Raw genomic sequence first — 26,127 nt, 5'->3', positions numbered from 1 at the left:
TTTAATGGTGAAAAACAAAGTTTTTCCTATAAGATTTAGAAGAAAGCAAGGATGCCCACTCTTGCCACTCCTATTCAACATAGTACTAGAAGTCCTAGCCAGAGTAATTAGGCAAGAAAAAGAAAGAAAAGGCATCCGAACTGGAAAGGAAAAAGTAAAATTATCTGTTTGCAGATGACATGATCTTATATGTAGAAACCCTAAAGAATGGATCAAAAAAAAAAAAAAAAGAAAAACTATTAGAACTAATAAATGAATTCAATAAAGTTGCAGGATACAAAATCAACATACAAAAATCAGTTGCATTTCTACACACTAACAACAAACTACCTGCAAAGAAAATCAAGGAAACAATCCTATTTACAATAGCATTAAAAAAAACCTAAACACTTAGGAATAAACTTCACCAAGGAAGCTAAAGACTTATACACTAAAAACTATAAAACATTGATGAAAGACATTTTAAAAGACTTTTTAAATGGAAAGACAGTCCATGTTCATGGGTTGGAAGAATTATTGTTAAAATGTCCATACTTTGCAAAGCAATCTGCAGATTCAATGCAATCCCTATCAAAATCCCAATGTTCTTTTCAATAAAAATAGAAAAAACAATCCTAAAATTTACAAGGAACCAAAAAGGACTCCAAATAGCCAAAGCAATTTTGAGCAAGAAGAATAAAGCTGGAGGCATCACAGGTCCTGATTTCAAAATACGTTACAAAGCTACAAAAATCAAAACAGCATGCCATTGGCATAAAAACAGACATATAGACCAACAGAACAGAACAGAGAGCCCAGAAATAAACCTACGCATATCTGGTCACCTGCTCTTCAACTAGGATGCCAAGAATACACAATGGGGAAAGGATATTCTCTTCAATAAACAGTGTAGGGAAAACTGGATACCTACATGCAAAAGAATGAAATTGGACTCATCTTACACCACATACAAAGATGGACTCAAAATGGACTAAAGACAAACATAAGACTTGAAACTGTAAAACTCCTAGAAGAAAACATAGTGGGGAAGATTTTTAGCTTTGTCAATGATTTCTTGAATACCAAAACACAGGCAAAAGAAACAACAAAGTGAAAAGGCAACCTACGTAATGAGAGAAAATGTCTGAAATTCATATATATGATTAATACCCAAATATAAGACACTCATACAACTTAGTAGCAAAATAAACAAACAACCCAATTTAAAAATGGGTAAAAGACCTGAATAGACATTTCTCCCAAAAAGACATACAAATGGCCAACAGGAACATGGAAAGGTACTCAACAATCACTAATCACCAGGGAACTACAAATCAAAACCATACTGAGATATCACCTCACCCCATTAGGATGGCTATTATCAAAAAATAAATAAATAAATAACAGGTGTTGGTGAGAAAAGGGAATCCTTGTATACTGTTAGTGGGAATATAGGTTGGTGTAGCCACTATGGAAAACAGTATGGCGATTCCTTGAGAAATTAAAAATAGAACTAACCATTTGATCCAGCAATCCCACTTCTGGATGTATATCTAAAGGAATTGAAATCAGGATCTCAAAGAAATATACACCCATTTCCATACTCTTTTCAGCATTATTCGCAATAGCCAAGGCATGAAAGCAACCTACATGTCCATTGACAGACAAATGGATAAAGAAAATGTGATATTTGCATACAATGGAATATTATTCAGCCTTAAAAAAAGGAAATGCTGTCCTTTGTGACAACATGGGTGAACCTGGAGGACATTATGCTAAATGAAATAAACCAGACACAGAAGAACAAATACTACATGATCCCATTTATATGAGGAATCTAAATAAGTCCTAGAGACCTACTGTACACTGTAATGCCTGTATTCTATACTTAAAAATTTGCCAGAAGGGTAGATCTTATGTTAAGTGTTCTTATCACAAAACAATTGAAATTTTAAAAATGTAAAATAATAAAGAGGGTGAAAAGAAACTTTTGGAGGTGATAGGTATGTTTATGGCACTGATCATTTTGATGGTTTCACAGGTATATACGTATCTCCAAGCTCATCAAGTTGTACGCATTAAATAAATACAGCTTTTTGTACGTCAATCACACCTCAATAAAGTGGTTTTTAAAAAATAAATAAAAATAAATTAAGTATATAAATTATCATAGTGCACACAGAGTAAGCACTTAATAAATGGCAGATGTTATTCATTATTATTCATTCCTCCCACATCTTCCAGACAAATTTGCTACTCTTTACTCTTAGCTCCCCCAACCCACTGCACATCATCTATATCACTTTACACATTATAGCAGAATTATGTGTTTGTATATTTGTTTCCTTCACCAGACGATGAGCTCTTCTGAGGGAGGAACTGCGATGCATTGGTGGCCCCCAAATCGAAGCCCTCAGGATAGTGTCACATACACTGGAGCTGTTTGCTTAAGTGTTAACTGAAAAAATAAATGAATCAATCAGTCAATCTAGTTATGGTGAGGCAGGTAATAAAATATCCTATCTCAGCCAATAATTATAAATTAATTGTTAAGACTTTTCCAAGATTGTTGTCTAAAATGTAAATAACCCTGAGAAGAAGTAAATTGTTATGAGTTATTCTTATCTTAGGAAGGCAAGAAAAAAATAAGAAATCTGAAGCAAATGCAAAGGATACGCCATTCCTCTGATACGTTTGATCTTTCCTGGATCTGTGAGCTGAATGGGCTTCAGGACCTTCCTTACAGGACATGAGAAAAACACTTCACCTCCTCCTCCAGGGAGCATTCCCCGTCGCACAATCTGCACCAAGTGAGAAAGAAGAGGTGAGGGTTCAATAGAGTGGATGACACCCAACCTGGCTGGTTTACACCAAGAATGAAAACCACCATTAGAAAGCAGCAAGCTCTTTCATACACAACTTGTCAATCCTTTCAAGATGAACAGCACCTAATGTTAGCTCCACGGGGGCATGTGCTGAGCAAGGAGACCGTGTGGTGTGTCGGAAAGAGCACTGGACACAGAGCCTGCCTGTCCCAGTCAAAGCCAGACAGGTCACTTCACCACCAGAACCTGTTTGTTCAACCTTAAAATGAGGGACTGGCCTAGTTCATCAGCTTATCCTACTTCTTAACCATCAGGAACCCTTTTCTCCTCCTCTGGAATTAACTGATCTATCAAAACTCTACATTATTAAATAAAAATGAAGTCATTTTCCTTGTTTAAAAACATCATGTTAAAAAATAGAGATGCTAAACAGCTTAAGATATCCAGTGTTATCACATTGGATTGATGTAATTCCCTTAAATAGCAAACAAACAGATGCTTAAATTACTTCGACTAAGTTTTGAAAGTAATGTACTAAAAATTCTCAGGGACATTCAGGTTGGGAGGCTCCGGACACAAATTAAGATAAATGATCTAGATCAGAGAGGCAGCATGGTCAGAATCCTGGCTCTACTACTTATTAGCTGAGTTGTTATGAGCCAAGGAGTTAATACATGTAGAATGCTTACAACATCGCCTACCACGAAGTAAGTGCAGTATAACTGCTGGCTACTCCTGTCATTACTGAAGGGTCCCTTTCAGCTCAAAGTCTGCAATGTTTGGTTCATGAATCCTGCGGGTCTTCTAATAAATGGCGACTGCAAATGTGCCACACACACGTGAGGCATATAGCTCCTCCAATGAGTTGGTAAGAAAATCTTTCACACTGATATATACCACTAACAATTTGTACATTCTTACCTTTAGCTCAAACGATTCACCATCAATCCCAAACTGTCTCAATAGAGGGAGCGCTGTTGCCTTAAGAACATCAACCTGTAGAATTATTTCAGAAAAAAAAAGCTTAGTTAAACCTTGAGAGATGGAAAGAAGAAAGAGCCCGCGAAGCAGGTGAAGGCTTAGCCTCCAGGTAGATGAAGCAGTCTAGTAAAGAGAAAAGAGGCTGGCTTATAACTGAGGGTGTGGGCCAGCTCTGCTCCCGAGTATAGACTGTGACTTTATAAGCCACTGGCTCCTGTGGGCCCCTTTTCCACATTTACAATATCATACACCTACCTTATGAGTCATCATGAGCATCACGTGCATCAGGCAAAAATCACCAAGAAACTGCTGGGCTCATACAGAAAACAGAGACCTGTGCTCAGTCTTAATAGGTATAAACACTATGCAAGAAAATCACCTGTCTTAGTATTCTTTTTCCAACATGACTGTTTAATGTTTAGAGCTGGTGGCACTCGAGGCTAAAGCAAACCAAATGAACTATTCAACCTAAGAGTCCTACCTAAGAATCCTGCTGACACCCACCACAAAGGCAGTTAAAGGTGGTGATTCTACAAGGCAGTGAGGGCCTCGGGGGAAGGACAGCCTCAAACTGCACGAAGCAACACAAACCCCAAAGTGCAATGACAGCATCCACAGTTGATGACAAGACAGTGCCAAGCGTAACTGTTATCTCCTCCTCAATCAAAACTCCTTCCTTGTTCATTTGTGGATTGCTCACAGAGTATAAGATGACATTCAAATCAATGGCAACTTGCGAAAGAACAGCAATCCCTTGCTTGCTCCCAATGGAACAAGAGATGTTTCTCGGCCCTGCGGGGGCTGACTCTATAGCAGGAGGCGCTGAGGGCACAAGCGGCACAAGCAGAGGCTGCAGGGAAAAGCCTTGATCCTGGCCCAGGCTCTGTCTCCAGTTAGCTGCGTGGCCTCAAACAAGAAAATCTAAACTGTCTAAATTTCCTTGTCTCTAAGGTAAGGAGCTCAGCCTGCCTGTCTCCGAGTTGCTACCAACTCTAACGTGCTAAGAGTCAAAAGAATGATACTCCAGCAAGGCTTTACAGCAGAGAATGCGCCCCAGCTAAATATTCTCGTATCAGAAAATTAACCAGAGGTAGCAATGACCTATGAAGCCTAGGAACATGTTCAGCATGGATCAGGTGGGGCAGAAGCAGTTACCGGGAAAATTCATTAAAGATGAGCTCATTTCAATTAAATATTAAAGCTACACACACCCACAAACTTAAAATATGCATATGGGATTGCCAGAACCAAGACGAATCAGTCTAGGGTAGTGTTAAGGGCAGTTGGGGAGAAGGCCAAGCCAGATTCTGGAAAACGTGAGGGCTGCAAGGATGCAGGGCACTCTTGCCCACCTGACTCCTGGAACTAGGCAGCCTCCAGCTCTCCTGGGGAAGAGAAAGGCAAGAGAACAGAATACCCCTTCAGGTCACCCTACTTACACCTGGAGTCATAAAGGATGAGGTCAAATTGACTCTGAGGGTCAGCCAGGAGCCCAAGTGTAACTCCAGATGTGGTCCTGGCTCCTAAGTCACTCTCCATCTGACGTGGAAGGCAGGCAACTCGGTTCGGTGTGACAACAGCTGGAAAAGCAGTTGTGGGCTCAAGCCCCACTCTGCCTCTTACCAGCTCTGAGACCTGGACATTACCTCCCCAGGGCCTTGGCTTCCTGCTGTATAAAGAGGGGCTGGACTGGACAAGTTCCACAGCCTCCCCTGGCTCTGCACACTGGTTCTAGCAGGGCGAGGGTGGTCTGTAGGTTTTGCTTAACAGAAACTGAGCTGTGACTCTGTGCTCAGAGAGGAAAGGCAAAAGTCTGACCCAAGTAAAACCTCAGGGCAAAGGTGTCACCCTTACAGTCCAGTCAGTCAATCAACAGGTAGAAATATGACCCGACCGCACCAAATAGAAAAAGGGAAGCAATCTGCTCTTCAGTTCCCTTGTCTGAAACAGTGATAAGAACACCCACCTCATCTCACAAATCAAATAAATATGGACGCAGACGTAAGTACACCTAGAACAGTGCCCAGCACACAATACATTTCTTTACCCTTTCAGGACAGTACTGAAAAAGAATGGACTCTTCACACACCAATTGGCCAGCTGTTGGCACCAGTAAATATCTACTGGGGGCTCTAGTATCAAATCACCGAGATTCAAAGGAGACCTCCTAGAAGTTTTCTTCTCAAAATTTCTCCCCATTTTCTATCTTTTTGCCTCCAAGGAAAAATGTCCCTATCCCTTTATATGGCACATCCCATCGCTGCCACTTTCAACTCTCATCCTTGTTGGATGTCTGCAGAGCTACCCTTATTAAATCCCCCTACCCTTTTTATTTCAACTCTTTCCTTCTCCATTACACCTTCGCCTCAGCCTACAAACAAGTTCAAGTTTCGTTCGTTTAAAAATTCCCAACCTCAGCTCTTAAGGAATCATCCTATCTAACTTCTGGAAGAATCTCCTAACCTTCCATGGTTCTATTTCCTACTCATTCTGAACCTGTGCCTGCCCTTGCATTCCAATGGCACTGCTCTGTCAAAGGTCAATAAAACATCTCACTGCTGAATCTCCCTGCCCAATTCCAACTCAACTCCTGCAAAGATTGACTCTTGGATCATCCCTGGCTTCTCAGAATTCAACTCCTGCTTGGCTTCTCCAAATACTTCTATCTCCACAGTCACTGTCTGCAGCTCCTCTTCCCCCCACTCACACCTTACACACTCATTCCTCTTCTTTATTATTCTCAGTCCCTGGAACCATGGGGCCAAAATTCTACTGCCCACAGAGGCCAAAAAGGGAAGTTCAATGAATGATGAGGTCAGCTAAGACCTGTATCCAACTGAAGATCTCATGCCTCATCCAAAGAGGGCAGGTGCTACTCAGCTCCAACAGATGGCTGTCGTGGAGAAACAGCCATCCAGTACTGCCACACCAACCTACTACCATGTAAACTCTGGGGTTTCAAACATGAACAACCAATTCAGATACACACACCACCACCACTACCAGCACACTGTACAGGCCAAAGGAAAGACACCTGTCAGATTAACTGAGCCAAAAAGCCGCCAGTGTTCAGCCTCGACACTGGTCAATCTCGGTCTCCTAGGGAGTGAAATGTCAGTAGGTAAGATCCTGATGACCTATCTCTGAGGCTCCAGACAATAATTTCCAATTTTCAACTGGACATCCCCTAGGGATATCCCACCAATATCTCAGGAAACAGGACCAAAATCAAACACGTCATCCATCACCCCACCACAATTTTCCTCTTTCTGATCACTATCCTTCAAGTCAACCAGGACAGAAATCATGGAGTTATTTATGACCCCTCCCTCCTATCCCATCTCCAATTAGTTATCGAGTTATGAAGTCCCTCCCTCCACACTGCCTTTCATATCTGTCCCTACCCTTCCACTTCCCTCTGCATAATGTTCAAATTAGTTGACACCTCTGCAATTCATCCTTCTCTCAACCTCCATAGTTATCTTCCTAAAACCATGACTGACTCTGGGGCTTCCCTTCCTCCAGAAGGCCCTCCCTAGCCCTCAGCACTTTGCTTGTGCTTCTACCAGAGCCCAGAGGTATTCAGCCTTGTAGCCTTCCTAGCTGTGTTCACAGCTGTCTACCCCATGAGACCACGTTCCCTACGGGCAGAACTCATCGTATTCATCCTTGTGTGCAGACAGTAGATGCGGACATAAACTGATGGGGAAACCACACATTAAAGAGAAAGTTCAAAATGAAGAAGCCACAGGTTGAAGAAGTTACTCTTTATCCAGGATTAGATGTATTTATTTTATCCTGGGCTGGAGCCAGGTACTAACCAAGGTCATTTTAGTCATGCAGCTAGCAAAAGCAGAAAGTCCTGTGGCATGTGAAAACAAACAAACAAACAAAAAAAGTTTTTTAATACTCTGCAAAAAAAAGAATTAAGTACCCTTTCTAGGGAATTCATCAGTTAATCTTTGTCACTGTTAATATGTAAATTTTAATACTGCCAGTGATAAAAGCTTTTAAGATCACTGGCAATTACAGAAAGAGAACAAAACTGGGACACACAGTGCCAGCGTCTCCTGTCTGCTTCAGGGCCTTTTCCCAACATTCAAGGCACCTTCCCCTCCCCCTCCCAATCGGAAATGGTAGAGATCTCCGCTCATACTTTTAACTGAAGGACCCATTTCCTAGAATCTTCTGGAAAAAAGCAGTCATTTGAAATTACTTTAAAATTCTAAACAGTTTATGCAACATTCCTATACAGCTAAGAATTTCAGATCTTGCACTGTACTCAGGATCCTGAGAAGAGTTTATGCACCTGAATTCAAGAACTGGGGAATAATTCTCTTAATGCCTAAGAACATATTAACTGTGTTTATACCCTAGTCAGTGTCCTGGTGAATACCAGCAGTCCCCACTTTGGGGCTAACTGCACCACCTAATTGGTCTTCCCTGGTTAGGGAAGCCACACACTTTACATTCTGCCACAGAAGCCACCCCTTCAGTGGTCTTGGTCCAATGTCTGCAGAGGTGAAGATAAGCGTCCTCAGTCGGAACTTCACATCATGGTCCTCGGCTTGAAGATAGCTTCTCTGCACAGCAGAGCAGCCGAAGGGAGGGATCATTGCCCCACTACGAGAGGCCTAAGGCAGGCCTGCTCTAATCAATCAATCTCCCTCACCTTCTGCTCCACCCTCCCACACACATACAAAACAAACCCATCCCAGACTGGCATTAAGACAGCTGTGGTAGCCACAATGACTACTCTATCTGTATATGAAGCTATCCTCCCTACACAGGCAGGAAAATTAGCACTCTTAATAAGAAGTGTGCTGGTGCCCCAAAACTAGCAACGCTCATATATACCTTCCCTGCCCTTGTGCCCTTTTTCTACACCTGCAGACTCTTCTCAGAAGAAGGAAGTCCTAAAGTGTATGGCTGAAGCCTGAGTCCAGATCATGCTGCGGCAATGCCAAGGAGATGTTATTCTCGGCCTAAAATGTCGGCCTGCTGCCTTCCAGCCTCAACCATCACACGACCTTTTGAAAACTCCACTCTCATGCACTTCAGCCAACAGAGCCATATTTCATGTCAACCATGATGAGACGGCAAGCATCTGTTCTGAAGGTTCTTAGACATGACAATGAAAGGCACCTTGATGAACATTAACCATCGTGACTGAATGTGGTGATTATGAGTCTTGGCTCTTCTCCCTCCTGGAGTGATCAACCTCTAAATTTCTAAGTAAATAACAAAACAAACACTCTCTACAATACACCTGTGCGTTATCAGGAACTGGTTTCTCAAAAGTTGGGTTGTGACAAGAGACCAATAAAACTCACATCTTGGTATGGCCTCACTACTCACCGAAGGGTCCACCTGGTCATTGGTCACTCCTCGCAGAACTATTCTCAGCGGGTGCTTCATAAATGGAGCCAGGCAGAGAAGACTTTCCAGATAATACCCAATGCTGCGAAGGATGCTGCAGTCATGTTCCACAGACCCACCATACAAGAGGCCAGGCTGATAATACAAGGTGGTTCCTTACACCGGAGAAAAGAAAGTCAGCAGAAAAAAAAACTTAGTGTCACAAAGGCAACGAAGGCAGTAAGTCCCAAGGGGAAAGTCTGGCAAGGGCATCCAAGAGAGTTCAAAATGCCATTCCTAAGAGTCCACATACTTCACTCCAAAAGCTGACTCATTACTGTCAAGTCCCTGTAACAATAATAAACTGTGAGTGTAATTTAATAAACAGTAATAAATTAAACCCCTCCCTGAGCCATCTGAACTGCCAAAGCCGTGGCAGGGCACAGAGGAGATATCCTAACAGGCACCCTAGTCTCCCAACAGCACACTCTCAGACTGTGCTGATGTGGAGTTTACAAGTGATGCTCTGAAATCATCATGCCGGCAATCAGCTGCTTCTAGGCCCGGTAAATGAAATTCCCCATATATCACACTCACCAAACAAGGTACCTAGAGAAGGCAAGTACTTTATGGCACTTACTTCCATTAATAGTAGCTATTTTAATTTAATAGTAACAAATGGAAATGGCTAAAATTATTGAACAGCTTTAGTGGAAACTCTGTTATCTTTATTTATTCTTTCAACTATTCACATCATCTAAAAAGTTTCTTACTAGGTTTACATATTAGAGGAAGAACCAAATAAAATAGATGATTCAGGGAGTATGAATAAGTGAACACAGTATTTTTGATGCTAATAATCTTTGGCCAATGTCTTCTGGCACAATTTACCAATAAAGAAATTTAACATTAGAGGAAGGAACTATGTTCAGTCACCAAAAGAAAAGCAGCTCTTGGGAGTTTCATAAAATAAATATAAGTTTTACTATATTAAAAACCAAAATCGCAACCATCACAATCAGAATCATATTCTGATCAAAGTGGGAGAAACTCTACATCGGTTATTCTAAACACTATTAAAGTCACAAAACAATCTTTTAGGTCAAAAATCTCTCCTCCCTCCCCCCAGAAAAGACTCTATAACCACTAAACTCTGCAAATCTGTTATGCCTGCAAATTAACCAAATGATAAACTGACCAGATCATCAGAATGAAGGCTTCCTGGGGTGGGGGGAGCGGGGACAGACACATGAGGTGGAAAGAAGCAGGATCATGTAAATGTCTTACTTCTCAACCAAAGTTGCAGATATGACCAGAAAAGAACAGAATTACCTGCCCTCTGAATCACCAATAAAAATAGCTGAAAAAAATCCCCAGCAATTTCAAAGTAAACAAGCCAAGGAAGACTAACGGAATCATAGCTTGCAAAGGGCATCTGATGTTTTATGCCTGAAACCTGCTACAGATCAACAAGTCCCATGGCCACTTATGAAGCCAAGCTTGTCTTCTTTCTTAAGAGAGCCAACACACAGAAAAGTTCAGTTTCCTTTGTTGAATATATGAGCAAAGGCACATAGTAAATGGAGCCACTGGATGCTTGCCATGATCGTCTAACAATGTAGATAAAAGAGTTTCTAGGGGGCTTCCCTGGTGGCGCAGTGGTTAAGAATCCGCCTGCCAATGCAGGGGACACGGGATTGAACCCTGGTCCGGGAAGATCCCACATGCTGCGGAGCAACTAAGCCCGTGAGCCACAACTACTGAAGCCCGCGCACCTAGAGCCCTTGCTCCGCAACAAGAGAAGCCACCACAATGAGAAGCCCGCACACCACAACGAAGAGTAGCCCCTGCTCACCACAACTAAAGAAAGCCCGCGTGCAGCAACAAAGACCCAATGCAGCCATAAATTAATTAATTAATTTTATTTTTTTAAAAGAGTTTCCAACAGCAAAAAAAACCAAAAAACAAAAACAAACAAAAAAAACCACTCAGACAAAAAACTAGAAACAACCTAAATGTTTATTAGTAGGGAACAGTTAAATAAGTTATCATGCTTCCATACGGTAGAATACAATATAAGGCCCACTGAAATACTGAGATGGACCTGCATGTGCCTGGCAAGAAAATTCCCTAAGACATCTGTGCTAATGAAAAAAACTGGCTGCAGAACAACATGAAGAGCAAGACCCTGTTGATGGTTTGAGATACAAAAGTGCCCACGTAAGCAAATGCACATAAAGGAGACCAGGACACAGTCCCCACACTGTGACCACGGCCGCCCCTGGGAGAGAGAATGGAAGAGGAAACAGGGTGAAGGGATTTTTCACATTTTTTGCATATACTTGTATAAACTTACTTTAAAAGACAAAAAAAAAAAAAAATTCAGCACATACAACAACCTCAGTTTGTTGGAAGATTTTATTGTGACAACATAAGTTAAATGGACATTGAAAAGTTGTATATAAATGTTAGGTATAAAATGTTTTTATTGTTTAAAAAGAAGAGGTGCTCGTCTGTTGATCTGAAATTTTCACTCTTCTAACTTACTTAAATCAAGTGTATTCTCCTTAAATTGGCAGATTTCACATACCATCTCCAGACAATTGTATCACAGATAGGAAACTGGGTCTTTCCATCCAAATACAATATTTATACCATCAAAAAGAGTAAATAACAGAGGAATATTTAAGTATTACATGTAGGTGCTTTCAGGAATGGGAAGAAAAGGAGCTTACCTGTTTGGTTTATTTCAATTCGAGAACCATTAGTTATTTTGTCCAACAGCCTTATGAAGCTGGCTTCAAAATCTGTGGGGAGAAAAGAAAACAGACTGGCCTCATGTTAGGTCACCATTTCCAGAGCACATCCCATTCAAGTACTGCAGTGCGGGGTAGGTTACTTCCTGCATCATACCTGGGTTCTTCTCAGGGCCTGGGTGGTTCACTGGCTAAGGAATCTGAAGCAGTTGAAAAGCACTGACTAGCATATATATGTTTAGTAGAACTATTAGAAACAACTCAGTTTTCGTATTCCACCAAAAAATAGCAACTCTACCAGCAATCTAATAGGATATTAATTTTAGCAGAATAACACCCACTTGTCCTTCTGACCTCAGGAGTGTGTGCCAAATAAGGGAGAAAGAACAGAAAGTAGGAAAGAGTTTTAAACTCAAATTCTTACTTGCTGCAGAACACCTGACAGGGAAAATTAAACCGAGGACCACCCTTCAGTCTCAGAGGCAGTAAGAGGTTACCGTCTCTCCCATTCAACAAAGCATCCCTGGCTCCTCTCCTCTATCGTTTACTGATCTAGAAGCTATCTAATCAGTTCAGTTTTTAATTTTATTACAAAGGTGCCTGAATATACAGTATTACTGCCACCTTTTTAATGCATGAAGAAAGACTGGAAGAAAAAATACCAAATGTTAATAAATAGGTTTCTCTTCACAGTAGGATTTTATATGAATTTAGACTTCTCGTTTAAATTTTAATGTGTAAATTTGCTTCAATTACTTTTATGAATAAATTGTTATCTAGAATATAAAAGCTGGTTATTCTTTACAAGGTGGGGGAGGGTAGATTTTAAATGTGAAATATGGGAAGAGGTATAGTGTAGACTCAGGATTAAACGTCCTCTGTCCTCCTCGGTAGATTTTACACACACACACACACACACACACACACACACACAGGTTTTAGCTTCAACCTCCCTCCAATGAACGGGGACAAGGAAGACCAAGTCTTCTGCACTGAAGGCATGGTGACTGCCTGGCGCTTTCAGTCAGTTCCTATTCCTATAATAGACTAGCAGAGTTTGAGAGCACAAACCTTAGAAGTCACCTAAACTGATCCCAAAGGGTGAAGCAGATCGACTAAGCAATTCCCATCTACCTGTTCTGTTACTTAACACTGTCCCATAACTCCTGTCATAGCAGACTCTGTAATCTGTACAAAGAGCACTGGGCCAGAAGTCAGAGAAACTCCCTTAAGTCCTGAAACGAGGCATAATGGCTAATAACAGCAGCTGTGTATTAATGCTTACCTATGTAATCCTTATAACCAGTAAGCAGGAAGTGTTTCCCATTTTACAGAACGCTGAGGCCCAAGAATGCCCTCTAGCTTGCCCTGTTTAGACAACTGGCAAGTGGCAGAGCCAGGATTTGAACCCAAGCCTGCCTTTCTCCAATGTCCATGCTCTGAACCACACCATAACTCAGTTTAATCCCTCAGAGTCAACCTCTTCCTCTAGAAAATCATGGTACCTTTCAACTGTAGGCAGTGATTTAACTGAAGGACCCTGCAGACGATTTAATAAGTTCCCAGTCTACATTTATTTTTAATGAAATTAGAACAGAATAAACAATATCAGAGTTACATAGTAAGGGTGCTGTTTATGAAATTTTAGTCTCAGTTTTACATATACTTGTATGTGTATTAGGTTGTGGTATAAGTAGCAACACAAAAGTTCAAAAGTAACTCAACTATAAAATTGAACTAGAAATGATTTCTATGGTCTTTTTATATAGAATAGCCTATGTTTTTTAAAAGTAGGCATGATCTATATAACACAATGCCACTTTCTACTTATGTTTATAGAAAATGCAAGGTATTCTGCACAAAAAAGGAAAACCCTTGATTTGCTCAAGCTTTCACAGTGCCTAAATGGGAGAGAGGAACAAACATTTATGAATAAAGCCCAAGATTATCAACTCCATAGCTTTTATAGATTAGGAAAGAAAAGAAAACAAAATTACTTTAGAAGTAGTTTTTTCCTGCTTTTTTTTTTTTTTTTTTTGCAATCCACAGGGTCTCTTGAGCATGAACACAATTAAAAACGCTCAGCAGAGGAACATGAGTAGGAAAAGAATAGGCACCTAAAGAGACCTCCAGGCAGGACCATCCCCTGGTCACAGTAAACAGGTGCTTCAGAAGCAGTACTTCAAAGAACCAACACAGAGCTAGTTCCAGAATCCTGGTAACAGTGAAGATATAGCTCCATCACCTGGTATGAAAAAGATCTCAAGTTCACCTAGTAATAGACTGAAGTCTCAAACTTCATTAAGACAAGATGTATAGGATTCCTTGCCCCTTCACTTCTTCAAGACTGCTCCTAAGAATACAGAATGTTGGATATCTAACAACATTAGGGGGAAAAAATCCCCAAAATAAGCACAAGCACAATTTTACTGGATGGTTTACGAATACATAATTAGGCTACACAGCTAGAAAGAGAATCAACATGAAGACCATAATGGTCAGGAGACTGGCTACCATTAGGGGCATGGAAGGGAGTGGTGAATGAAAGAGGCACACAGGTGTGCGCAATGTTCTATTTCTTGACCTGGATGGGATCACACAGATGTTCACTTTATAATCCTATAAGACTAGTTTTATGTCTTATGAATTTTTTATGTTATTGTATTTCATATTTTAAACAAATCTGTACTATCAGGACCATCAGTTTCGGGATTTCTTAAATACTAACTCCCATCCTACTGCCCTCCCCGCTTCCCTAGCCCCCAAAGAAGTGAACTCATCATTTCTTTAAAGGGGCTGGTAACTTCTAGAAGACTTAGTGGTGGTCATCAACCCGACCCATTCCTCACTAAGAAAGGCAAAACCATGTCTCCAAGAAGGGGAGCAAGAGAAGGAATACAATCTAAAGATCTATACTTTAAAAACAAGGAGCAAATCTCAATGAGCAGTTTCACTTAAAAGTATTGTAATGCAACTCAAATTCTAGAAATATTAGTCTGCTTAAATAAATTATGACACATCTACATACCAGAACACTCTGCTGCTATAAAATTAACAAGGTTTTTTTATATACTGATATGAAACATCTCCATAGTATACTGAGTGGAAAAAAAGTAAGATGCAGATGGTCTTTGAGAAAGGAAAAAGTGTGTACTTGCTTATTTATGGGAAAAACAGCCCTGAAAAGAAACACAACAAACCAATGACACTGTTTCCTTCACAGGGAAAGAAGATTGGGAAAGAGACAGACAAACAGAGACAGACTTTGTAAACCATTTTGTTCCCTTTGAATTTCATGTCATGTGTACGCGTTTTAAAAAAATACATAAAAATTAAATTGAAAAATACAGATAAAGGTAACACAATTTAAAGAGCCAATAAACAATGCTCTCATTAAATAGCCTATGAAAGATATTTATAATACAATATAGCCATTATTTTTTTAAAAACTGCTTAATTACATAGGGAAATGTTCACACTATATTAAGGAAAAAAATTTTAAGCAAAATATACAGTGTGATTTCAATTTCGTTAGAGATAACTAAAAGGTAAGACAGCAAACTATTAACACATGAAATTAGGAGTCATTATTTTCATCATTAAATCCAAAAAGGTAGAAATTACAAACATATACCCAAGTCTCAGAATAAATTAAAAGATGTCTGCTCACTTGAAAATAAGGTACATATAAAAAATTTATGTATTTTATGTAATTATGCATAATGTGATAGATAATACATTATATTTTAACTTAAATATTTACATAACATCTTTCCTAAATTATGAATAGGTCAAGAAAAATATTAAAGAGACATATCAATTTTATCAAAGTATATGGGAGTCTACAAAAGAAAAACTTACCACTCTAAACACTTTAGTAATTAAGAAAAAGAAAAGCAAGAGAACAATGAACTGAGATTTTAGAAATGGAACAAAATTTCAAGCCAAAAAATAAATGACAATAATAATCTCAAAAGACGAGATAAACAAAATGGAAAATATAGCAGAAAAAAATCAAGCTAATTCATTGAAAAAAATACAACACAAATCAATAGCCTCATTCATTTGTAAAAGGAAAGAAAATGTGAATTAATAAAATAAAAAATATAATTAATACAAGAGATTGAGAGCTTTTATGGTAGACTATTCTCTATTATTTACTGACACATTTGGAATTAAAATGGATGGTTATGTAAAAAGATAACAAATCGAAACCGATAAAACAAATTTTTAAAAAGGCACAAAAAGATAAACCCAAAACAAAGGGAATGCGAAAATTTATCAAGTAATAAACAGAAAAGAGCACTGATGAAGTTATTTAAACATAGATAGAGTGCATAAATTGTGACGTATTACTAAAATGTAGTATCATGACACAGCAATGAAAATCCACAAACTATTACTGCTACAACAAAGATGCATCTCACAAACACAATACAGAATTAAAGCCAGACACACACAAAATACGTACTCTATGACTCCACCTATACAAACCATGGTTAATATTTTAGAAACCTAACCTATGGTGTAAAAAGTCAATTTAATGTTTACGCTGGGGATGGGAGGAAATGGTGTGACTGGAAGCAAGCATGAGAGGAGTTCTGTGGGTTGCTGGTCATGTTTTATTTCTTGACATGCATAATGGCTACCTGGGTATATCCACTTAGTCATAATTCATCAATTCATTAAGCTTGTGCACTTTTCTTAATGTGTAGTATAATTTGATAAGTTTATTTTAAAAAATCAAGTTCAAAGTAATAACATCTTTTAAAATATGAGAAAAGCAAAGAAACCCAATCATCTCTCAAATTTACCATACTAGAAATGTGATTAAATATATCTCAAAAAAACACAGCGTCACTACAAGGAAGAAATAACAATTGAGGGAAAGGCTATCTTACCAATTAAGCAAAAGGATTTCACACACTTTGATTTGACCCCACATTCCCTTTTTTTTTTTAAAGCATAATTTGTGACCTGCCAATTCCAAATCTAGAACTCTATCCCACAGAAATAGAAATATGCTAGACTATTGCACAAAATTTTTTTTTACTGCTGCTTTATGTATAATAACCATCACTGAAGGTTACTTTTTTGCCCCATACCTTCAAATTTTCCTAGATATTTTATTTTGCTTATGTAAAAACCTGTAAAAGAAGTGAAATCAACAAAAGGCAACTTATTTCTCTGATTTATGCTGTTTTTACCACCTTCAAGTTTCCTATTTGTATCCAATTTCTTCAGTTCTAGTCCTTTTCTTTCTCTAACCTAACCTTTCTCTAACCCTAAAGCATTAGAGTATTTCCTCCACCTCAGGAAATTACTAAAGATGCAGCAGGACATTACATAATAATAAAAGGGCCAATCCACCAAGAAGACAGAGCAAGCCTAAATGCACCAAACAACGAAGGTGCAAAATATATAAAACTAAAACTGTTCAAACTGAAAGGAGAACTCAACAATGCCATCAACCAACAGGATCCAGTCAACATTTATAGAACACCCAACTCACAACAGCAGAATATACATTCTTTCCAAGAGCCCATGGAACATACACCAAGACAGACCAAATCTTGGGCCATTAAAAAACATCAACAAATTTAAAGTAATTGAAATGAATACAGAGCATGTTCTCCAAACATAATGAAATCAAACTGAAATCAATAACAAAAAGATAACTGGAAAATATACCCACACTTGGAAGTTAAACAACACACTTATAAATAATCCATGGATCAAAGAGGAAGTCTTAAAGGCAAGAAAAAACACATTGAACTGAATGAAAATTAAAACATGACATATCAAAATTTGTGGAACACAGCTAAAGCAGTCTTGAGAGGGAAGTTTATTGCACTAAATGCCTACATTAGAAAAGAGAAAAGGTTTCCAATAATCTGTCTCACCTCAACTTAGAAAAAGCACAAAATAAATCCAAAGGAAGTGAAGGAAGTAATAAAAATAGCAGAAACAGATGAAATTGAAAACAGAAAAATCAGTGAAACAGCTGGCTCTTTAAAAAGATAAATAACATGACAAACCTCTAGCAAGACTGAAAAAAAAAAAAAAGACACAAATCATCAACATCAGGAAACAGGGAATACCACTACAGATCCTGCAGACATCAAAAGGATAATAAGGGAATACTATGAACTCTACATATATAAAACAATTTAGATGAAATGAACCACTTCTCCAAAAAACACGAACTACCACAACTCATCAAATGAAATGGATAATTTAAATAGCCCTATCACCATTCAGGAAACTGAAAGTATATTTTTTAAAACTCCCCAAAAAGATATCTCTAGGCCTTTATAGTTTCAATGGAGAATTCTACCAAATGTTTAAAGCACTAAAATCAATTCTACACAATCTCTTTTAGAAGACCAAAAGGAAACTGCTTCCAATTCATTTTAAGCTAGTATTATTCTAGTTTAAAATACCAAAACCAGACGAAGACAGTACAAAAAAGAAAACTACAAATCAGTATAACTTATGAATATATACCCAAAAATCCTTAACAAAATGTTAGGAAATAAAATCCAGCAACATAGAAAAAGAATTACACACCATGAACAAGTAGGGTTTATTCCAGGAATGCAAGACTGCTTCAATATTTGAAAATCAATCCATGCAATATACCATATTAACAGACTAAAGAAGAACAATCACATGATCACATCAATTGGTGCAGAAAAAGCATTTGACAAAATACAACACTCATTCATACACACACACACAAAAATCTTAGAAAAATAGGAATAGAAGGGAATTTCCTCAACTTGATAAAAAACATCTAAAAAAATATACAGCTAACATTACACTTTGTGGCAAAACAGTGGACACTTTCTCCTTAAGACAGGGAACAAGGTAAGGAAGTTTGCCCTCATTACTTTTATTTAACATAGTGCTAGAAGTCCTACCCACTGCAATAAGGGGGAAATAAAAGGCATAAAGTTCAGAAAAGAAGAAATAAAACTGTTCCTATTTGCAGATGACATGACTGTCTACATAAAAAAATCCCAAAGACTCTAACAACAACAACAGGAAAAACACATACTTAGAACTGTTAAGTAGGGGACTTCCCTGGTGGCACAGTGGTTGAGACTCTGCTTGCCAATGCAGGGGACACAGCTTCGATCCCTGGTCCAGGAAGATCCCACATGCCATGGAGCAACTAAGCCGGTGTGCCACAACTACTGAGCCCATGCGCCACAACTACTGAAGTCTATGCTCCTAGAGCCCGTGCCCCACAACAAGAGAAGCCACCACAATGAGAAGCCCACACACTGCAACGAAGAGTACCCCCTGCTTGCCGCAACTACAGAAAGCCCGCATGCAGCAACAAAGACCCAATGCAGCCAAAAAAAAAAAGAAAAAAAAAAAGAACTCGTAAGTAAATTCAGCAAGGCTGCAGGACACAAAATAAACATCCAAAAAAAAAATGAATTGTATTTCTATATACTACCAATAAACACATGGAGACCAAAATTTAAAATAAGATACCATTTACAATTGCTCAAAAAAGTGAGACATTTAGGTGTAAATTAACAAAACATGTACAGGACTTATATGCTAAAAACTACACAATGCTGATGAAAGAAAACAAAGATCTAAATAAATGCAGAGATATACTATGTTTATGAATTGGAAGACTCAAATACAGTAAAGATGATAACTCTCCCTAAGTTATCATACAGGTTTAACACAGTTCCTGTCAAATCCTAAAAAGATTTTTTTGTATAGATAAAGACAAGATTATTCTAAACTTTATATGAAAAGGCAAAGGAACTAGAATAGCTAAAACAATCATGAAAAATAAGAATAAAGTTGGAGGGATTAGCCTACCCAAATTCAAAATTTATTATATACATATAGTAATCAAGACAGTGTGGTACTGACAAAGGGATAGACATATAGATCAGTGGAATAGAACAGACAACCCAGAAAGAGACCCACACAGTATGCCCAACTGGTTTTTTACAAAGGTGCGAAAGTGATTAAATGGAAGAAAGATAGCCATTTCCACAAAGGGTGCTAGAGCAGTTGGACATCCATAGGCAAAAAAAATGAACATCGACCTAAGTTTTAAACCTCATACAAAAAAATTAACTTAAATATAAAATGTAAAACTTTTAGGAATAAAAAGAAAATCTTCAGGATCTAGGGCTAGGCAAACAGTTCTTAACACCAAAAGCACAAGCAATAAAAGAAAACTTTGATAAATTCTATTTCATTAAAACTTTCCCTCTGCAAAAGACCATGTTAAGAGAATAAAAAGACAAGCCATAGAGTGGGATAAAATACTAGGAAACCACATATTTGACAAAGGAGGAGAATATGTAAAGAACTCTCAAAACCTAACAGAAAAAGAAAAAAATCTTACTAGAAAATGTCAAAAGACATGAAAAGTTGTTCAATATCATTAGCCATCAGGAATTTGCAAATTAAACTAGAAGACGGCACTACACACTAATCAGAATGGCTAAAATTAAAAATAGTGACAACACCAAATGCTGGCAAGAATGCAGAGAAACTGAATCATTCCTACATTGCTGATAGGAATATAAAATCTACACTTATCATTAGTATAGTCGTCAGGCCTCCCCCAATTCTAGTTATCAACAACTTTGAGCCCCAAACAATACTGAAATAAAGTATAGGTACATCCTTGTGGTATAACAAGAAATGTATTTGGTCTTTGTTCCTGGCACAGAGCTCCTAAAACCCCTGAAAGTTCCAGAGCCACAGGAGTCTCTTTTAAGTTATTCATACAGAGGCCCTTTTGAGCACACCTGAGTTTATGCTATGAGTTGACTTAGGGTGGAGCCCCTAGACAGCCTCAGGATGGGGCCCATCACCAGAAAAACCAAATGATTAGAGGGTTAGAACTTTCAGTCCTACTCACTGACTTCTGCGGGGGTGGGGGGGTGTCGAGGTGTGCCTAGAGATTAAGCCCTATAAAAACTCTTGAACAAGGAGAGAACTTCCAGGTTGGTTAAAAAAAAAAAAAAAAATCCACATTCTGGGAGAGTAACAAAACCCCGTGCCACAAGAACAGAAGCTGCTATTTCAGGACCCTTCTGGACCTGGCCCTATGTACCTCTTCATCTGGCTGTTCATCTGTATCTTTTATAATATCCTTTATTGTAAACTGGTAAATGTAAGTAAATGTTTCCCTGAGCTTCATGAGACATAATTTTATCAAATTATCAGACCCCAGGAGGGGGTCTGGGAAACCAGAGGTATGAGTGACCTGGACTTACGACTGGGACTTGTGACTGGCACCTGAGGGAGTGGAGGGGAGTCTTGTGGGATTGAGCCCTTAACCTGTGGGATTTGATGCTATCACCACCGAGACAGTGTCAGAACTGAGTTAAATTTGTAGGACACCAGTGAACATCCACTGAGAACTGGAGAATTACTTGGTGTGGTGAGAAAAACCCACACATCTGGTGTCAGAAGTATTGAAAGTAGAGGATAAAAATAGTTTTCCCTTACAATCCTCCTTTTAGAAGATCCAATTTATGAACAGCCAGATTTATCCCCAAAACAATACATCAGTTTGCCAAAAGATATTTTACCTTTAAGTATCTCTATGCGGTATGTTTCCTTGGCACATTTTAAAGGATTCTTTTCATTAAAATGCCACTTACCCCTCCTTTTTCAGAATCTCATCTGCTTAAGACCAAATAACTCCTCTCTCCAGTTTCACAGCGAGGCTTAGTCATGTGACCAGTAGGCCCGCGTCCTAACTGCTAAACCAGGGCTCTTGCCCAAGTCCATCATTTCTGTATTCCCACTTTAAAAAATTATCATTCTTGTGGAATTCTTTCCATATGGACCTCACCTTATCCGGAAAATGTTAACTCAACTGAACCCTGCAAGATACAGCCCTCGTGAAACCCAGAAACAGAAGCACTTTGGACAGCTGCTTTATAATCTGAGGAACACCCAAGTCCACCAAGCAGTCAGATGGGAGAACAGGCCTTCCAGGCTGGAGCTGGCTGCCGTCTGTTTCCGGTTCTGTCACCGACTGGATATTCAACTTCACCAGCTATCTTACTTAACTATGTCTTGCCTTTTTTACCTTCAGTAAAACAGCAACAAAAAAATATTTATTTCCTCCTCACTGATGGAAAGAGTCTAATGAGACAATATAATCCTTCATGTTCCTCAAGAGTGAAGTAGAAATTACACATGTGGCTGCATAATTAATAAAAACCATTCCAGGATCATCTTTCTTTGGGATTCAAATTCTTCTCATTCTTTACAATTCCTCTTTCAAAGGAGGCAGTTTTATTTAAGAGATTAACAAATCTGCCAGAAGTCACAGAGTTTGACCTGTGTCTCATCCCCTTCTTAATCTTTATGCAGTTTTCTTAGTACCTCATGCTGCTATTCCCAACCATTAGGGATACGAGGAAAAGAAAAAGGTTAATAATTAAGTCTAGTAGACCAGGGTTTTTCAACATCAGCGCTGATATTTGGGACAGAATACTTCTTTGTGTGGGGAGCTGTCCAGTGCACTGTAGGATGTTTAGCGGCATCCCTGGGCTCCACCCACTAGGTGCCAGGAGCAGCCTCCCAGTTGTGACAACCAAAAATGTCTCCAAACACTGCCAAATATCCCCTGGGGAACAAAACTGCCCCTGGTTAAGAACCACTACATTATACATATAACACACAAATATTTGGAAGCCGTCACCTAAAAGGAAACCTTTAGACTGAAAAGAAAACAGAAAAGACATAATTCTCTTTAAATATCTGAAAAGTTTCCATATAGAAGCAGGAAAAGATTTCAAATGCCAGAGAATAGAACTATACCAGTGGACAGAAGTTACATAATAATAAAACCAGCTCACATTTATTCTTCCTACACACCAGGCACTGTTGAGTGCACTTTCAAATATTATTTAATCCTCACAATAACCCTCTGAAGTCAGTAGTATTGGCCCCACTTTACAGATGAAAAAACTGAGGCTCAGGAGGTCCAATAGCTAATAGCAAAAGCAGAACCCCAACTCAAACTGAGATCTAACTGAGCTCAAGCTCTTAACTCCCAAGCTACTACGACCATGACAAATGAAGATTTTACCTCCACATAATAAAGAAAATGAAGAACTTTTTGACTTAAAAGCTGCTTCTTTCACCAACAATGATTCCTGCAGCCACCATCTCAATCCTATCCGTTCAGATCAGAAGATCCAGAGAGCCTTCCTTCATAACCTCAGGGGAAGCCTCTGCTCTAACTCTGCTGAGCCCCTTTACAACTTCCTACTTCAAAGCACTCAGGCTACTCTCTCAGCTCTTCCCTAGAAAGCTCCTCAAGAGTGGGGCAACTAGCTTCTCGCATTTACACCTCCACAAAGCCTTGCACATACTGGGGCTCAATAAACCTTTTCTGAATGACTGTTCCAGAGGCACCATCCCCACCCTCCAAAGCTCACACCAGAGGGGATACTTAAGCAAGCACCTTCAGGAGATATAATTCTTGCACTTGAGCTGAAGATTTTATTGCAAATGCTGAGTTTTTTCCAACTCTCAGAATCTGAGTCAGGAGGAGTCAGAAAGGGATATGACAGATAAAACAGTCCGTTGGCTACATGTCCAATCAAGCTACCACAGACTCGTTTGACTATGATCACATATCATGTGTCAGGGGCTACATGTATTTATGTATATGTGTGCATGCATATACACTTATACTTACTTACACTTGGGTATGTATACAAAGACACATATATATGTCTATGAATGCATGTATATACGTATACCTCAGTTCCCTCTTTAGAAATTAAGCAAATGTCTATAGTGTTCCTGAGGCCTTGAATCCAGCCAAGGAAGTCTAAATTAGGGGTCTCTTTTTTCCCCCTAGTATATTAATAAGGTAAGACAAATAAGGCTATACATAGTGTTCCTCATAAAATACCAGCACATGTGCCAACCAGTACCACCTTCCCCAGGTACCAGAGTCTGGTATCTTTTCAGGAAAATGCCAAGTGGCCAAGCCCCGTTCATGCGTGTGGCAGTGAAGAGATGCTCACGAACAGTGCACGGGGGAGAAAGGGAAACATCACTAAATTGTATCTTATGGGCACTATATTTCCATTAGAAATTGCAGGTCTCCAGGCTAAAGTACTTCTATTTCTCTTTTAAAAAAAAGCTATGCCCAGTGTTCCATAGAAGTAGAAGCCTGTCTTCTTACCACATCCAGCTAGTGGTGAGTTCTCTAGGCTAATTTAGGGGTGAAGGGGAGAGTTGGCTGGGAAGGCCACAGAGTAGAGCAGTCAAGCAATTGTTTTGCCCAAGGGTCAGACTCAAAATAAAGGCAAGGAATGTTGAGAGGAAGAGCACCTGGCATAAACCATGCTAGGGGTCCCTCAACTTCTTCAGTGTTTTTGAGCAGTACAGTGAGGGCAGTAATAATCATGTACCAACACAAGCGTTTGTTACTGTCACCTGGTTCCTCTCCATGGTACAGAGGTTCATCTGATTCTCTCCTTCCTAATCTTCTATCTCCATCAATGACATGGCATTTTCCGCTTGTGTGCAACCAATCACCATTCAAGAGAAGCAGAAATGTAACCATCCAGAAGATGCATTCAGACTGATGATGAAATAGGCTGGCCACCTAGTACAGGAGCCAGTGCAAAATTAAACACATCAACAGGGCCCAGAAAGCTTTGAGGACCAACCACAAACCCTCTCCTCCTCCAATTTGCAGATAGGTTTTCCCTTTTTTTTTCTTGAACTGTTTTTCCCAATTTGGGATAACCAGACAGAAGCTTTTAAATATATGAGTCATTCCAGGGGGCCAGTTGAAACTCGGAGACAATTCAACTTCATATGGGTTTAAATGGGGCCTTATTTTTCATCTATCCACCTTTGCAGGACAAAAAGACAGCTTGGAAGCCTATAGTTTAGCGCTTCTCACCAATCCTTTACTAAAGTCAAGGCAATTAGGCCCATGATTGTTAAAATTTTCTCTCAAAGCTCCTGTCCTGCACAATCAGTGGCTGTCCTTCACAGCCACTGCTGAAAAAACACACAGAATTTTAAAAAATTTTTTAATCCACACCCAAGGAGATGTGTGAGGGCAGCCGAGAAATCATGACGACAGGGACAGCCGGTGGTGTCCAAGGGGGCAGCTGCTTCTGAGACCTGTTTTGGGACAGGGGACAAAACCAACCAGTGGTACTTTTCTCTCCAAATCTCTTTCCATCTTTACATCTGCCCATTCACCACATTGCGGTCCAACAAACTGTTTCTCTCCATTGCGAGGTTTACAGCGAGAACAAGAGGGACTCAAGACAAGCGAGCGGGCGATGGCTGGGATATGTTGCAACACGTAATGCTGGAAAACGTGTAGCTGTTTACTACCAGCTCCCGGGAGACGCCGAGCGCCGAGCGCAGAAGAGCTCAGCCCCTGGTGCGCGGCCCCGCCTCCCACACAGCCTCCGGCGCGTTCGTTCGGGTGTGGGGGCGACACGCGATGAGCCCTCCCCAACGCGCCCCGGAGGCTCCCTGTGCGCCGGCCCCCAGGGCATCAGCAAGGTCTCCCTTCGCGCCCCACGCCCACCCTGCGCGCTGCCCGCCCCGGAGTTACCTCGGAGGCCGGGGTTGTCGTCTCTGGCCCGAATCTTTCGGATTTTGACAGGGCGCCCGCTCAGAGTAGACAGGACCAGACGCTGGCGCAAGAAGTTGCAGCCCGCGTAGCTGAGGGAGTGCGCCTGGGTCGCCATGTGCACGCCCTCTGCAACGGCGCGGGCGGCCGGGGCGAGGCGACTTCGGACGGGCGCGGGTATCGCGGCGACGGCGGCGACGGCGACAGCGGCAGTGGCGGCCCGAGCTCCCTCCTGCAGCCCCGCAGCCCCAGGCGCGTCCACGTGGTTTGGAACAGGAAGAGAGAGAGACGATACACCGGGTCAGAGGGGAGTGGGGCGGAGCCGGTGACCGCCTCTCCGCCTCCCGGCCCGGCTGGGGGCGGACCCCGCACCGGGCCACTCCGCTATTGGCTGGTGCAGGATCAGGGAGGTGCCCGGGACCCACCGCTATAGGCCTGCACTGGGGCTAGGCGGTGCCCGGGCCACGCTACCATTGGCCTGCGCTGGAGCTGGGCGGTGCCCGGGCCCCGGCAACAGCGCTTGGCTGGAGGAGCGCGGGACGGGGGAGCGGCCTGGGAGCGGAGGCGCTGGAGCACGCCTTCCCCACCAGTTTCCGCGGGG

General features: G+C 40.4%; 1 protein-coding gene across 1 annotated transcript in view; it reads right to left on the bottom strand.

Moving 5' to 3' along the window:
- RCL1 (RNA terminal phosphate cyclase like 1) overlaps positions 1–25,788 on the bottom strand; it is a 54,938-nt gene extending 29,150 nt beyond the window's left edge. Inside the window, exons 1-5 of the mRNA XM_061200395.1 lie at positions 25,509–25,788; positions 11,879–11,950; positions 9,144–9,319; positions 3,726–3,800; positions 2,656–2,780 (exon numbers count right to left, since the gene is read on the bottom strand). Of these exons, the coding sequence (XP_061056378.1) occupies positions 2,656–2,780; positions 3,726–3,800; positions 9,144–9,319; positions 11,879–11,950; positions 25,509–25,644 (584 nt within the window). The 5' untranslated portion in view covers positions 25,645–25,788. The remainder of the gene's footprint in view (positions 1–2,655; positions 2,781–3,725; positions 3,801–9,143; positions 9,320–11,878; positions 11,951–25,508) is intronic.
- Between the last annotated feature and the right edge of the window lie 339 nt (positions 25,789–26,127).

This window comes from Eubalaena glacialis, chromosome 9, assembly GCF_028564815.1.
Source record: "Eubalaena glacialis isolate mEubGla1 chromosome 9, mEubGla1.1.hap2.+ XY, whole genome shotgun sequence".
Classification (NCBI taxonomy): domain Eukaryota; kingdom Metazoa; phylum Chordata; class Mammalia; order Artiodactyla; family Balaenidae; genus Eubalaena; species Eubalaena glacialis.
The sequence above is the reverse complement of the archived record's forward strand: the minus strand, read 5'-3'. Positions and strand labels throughout refer to the sequence as shown.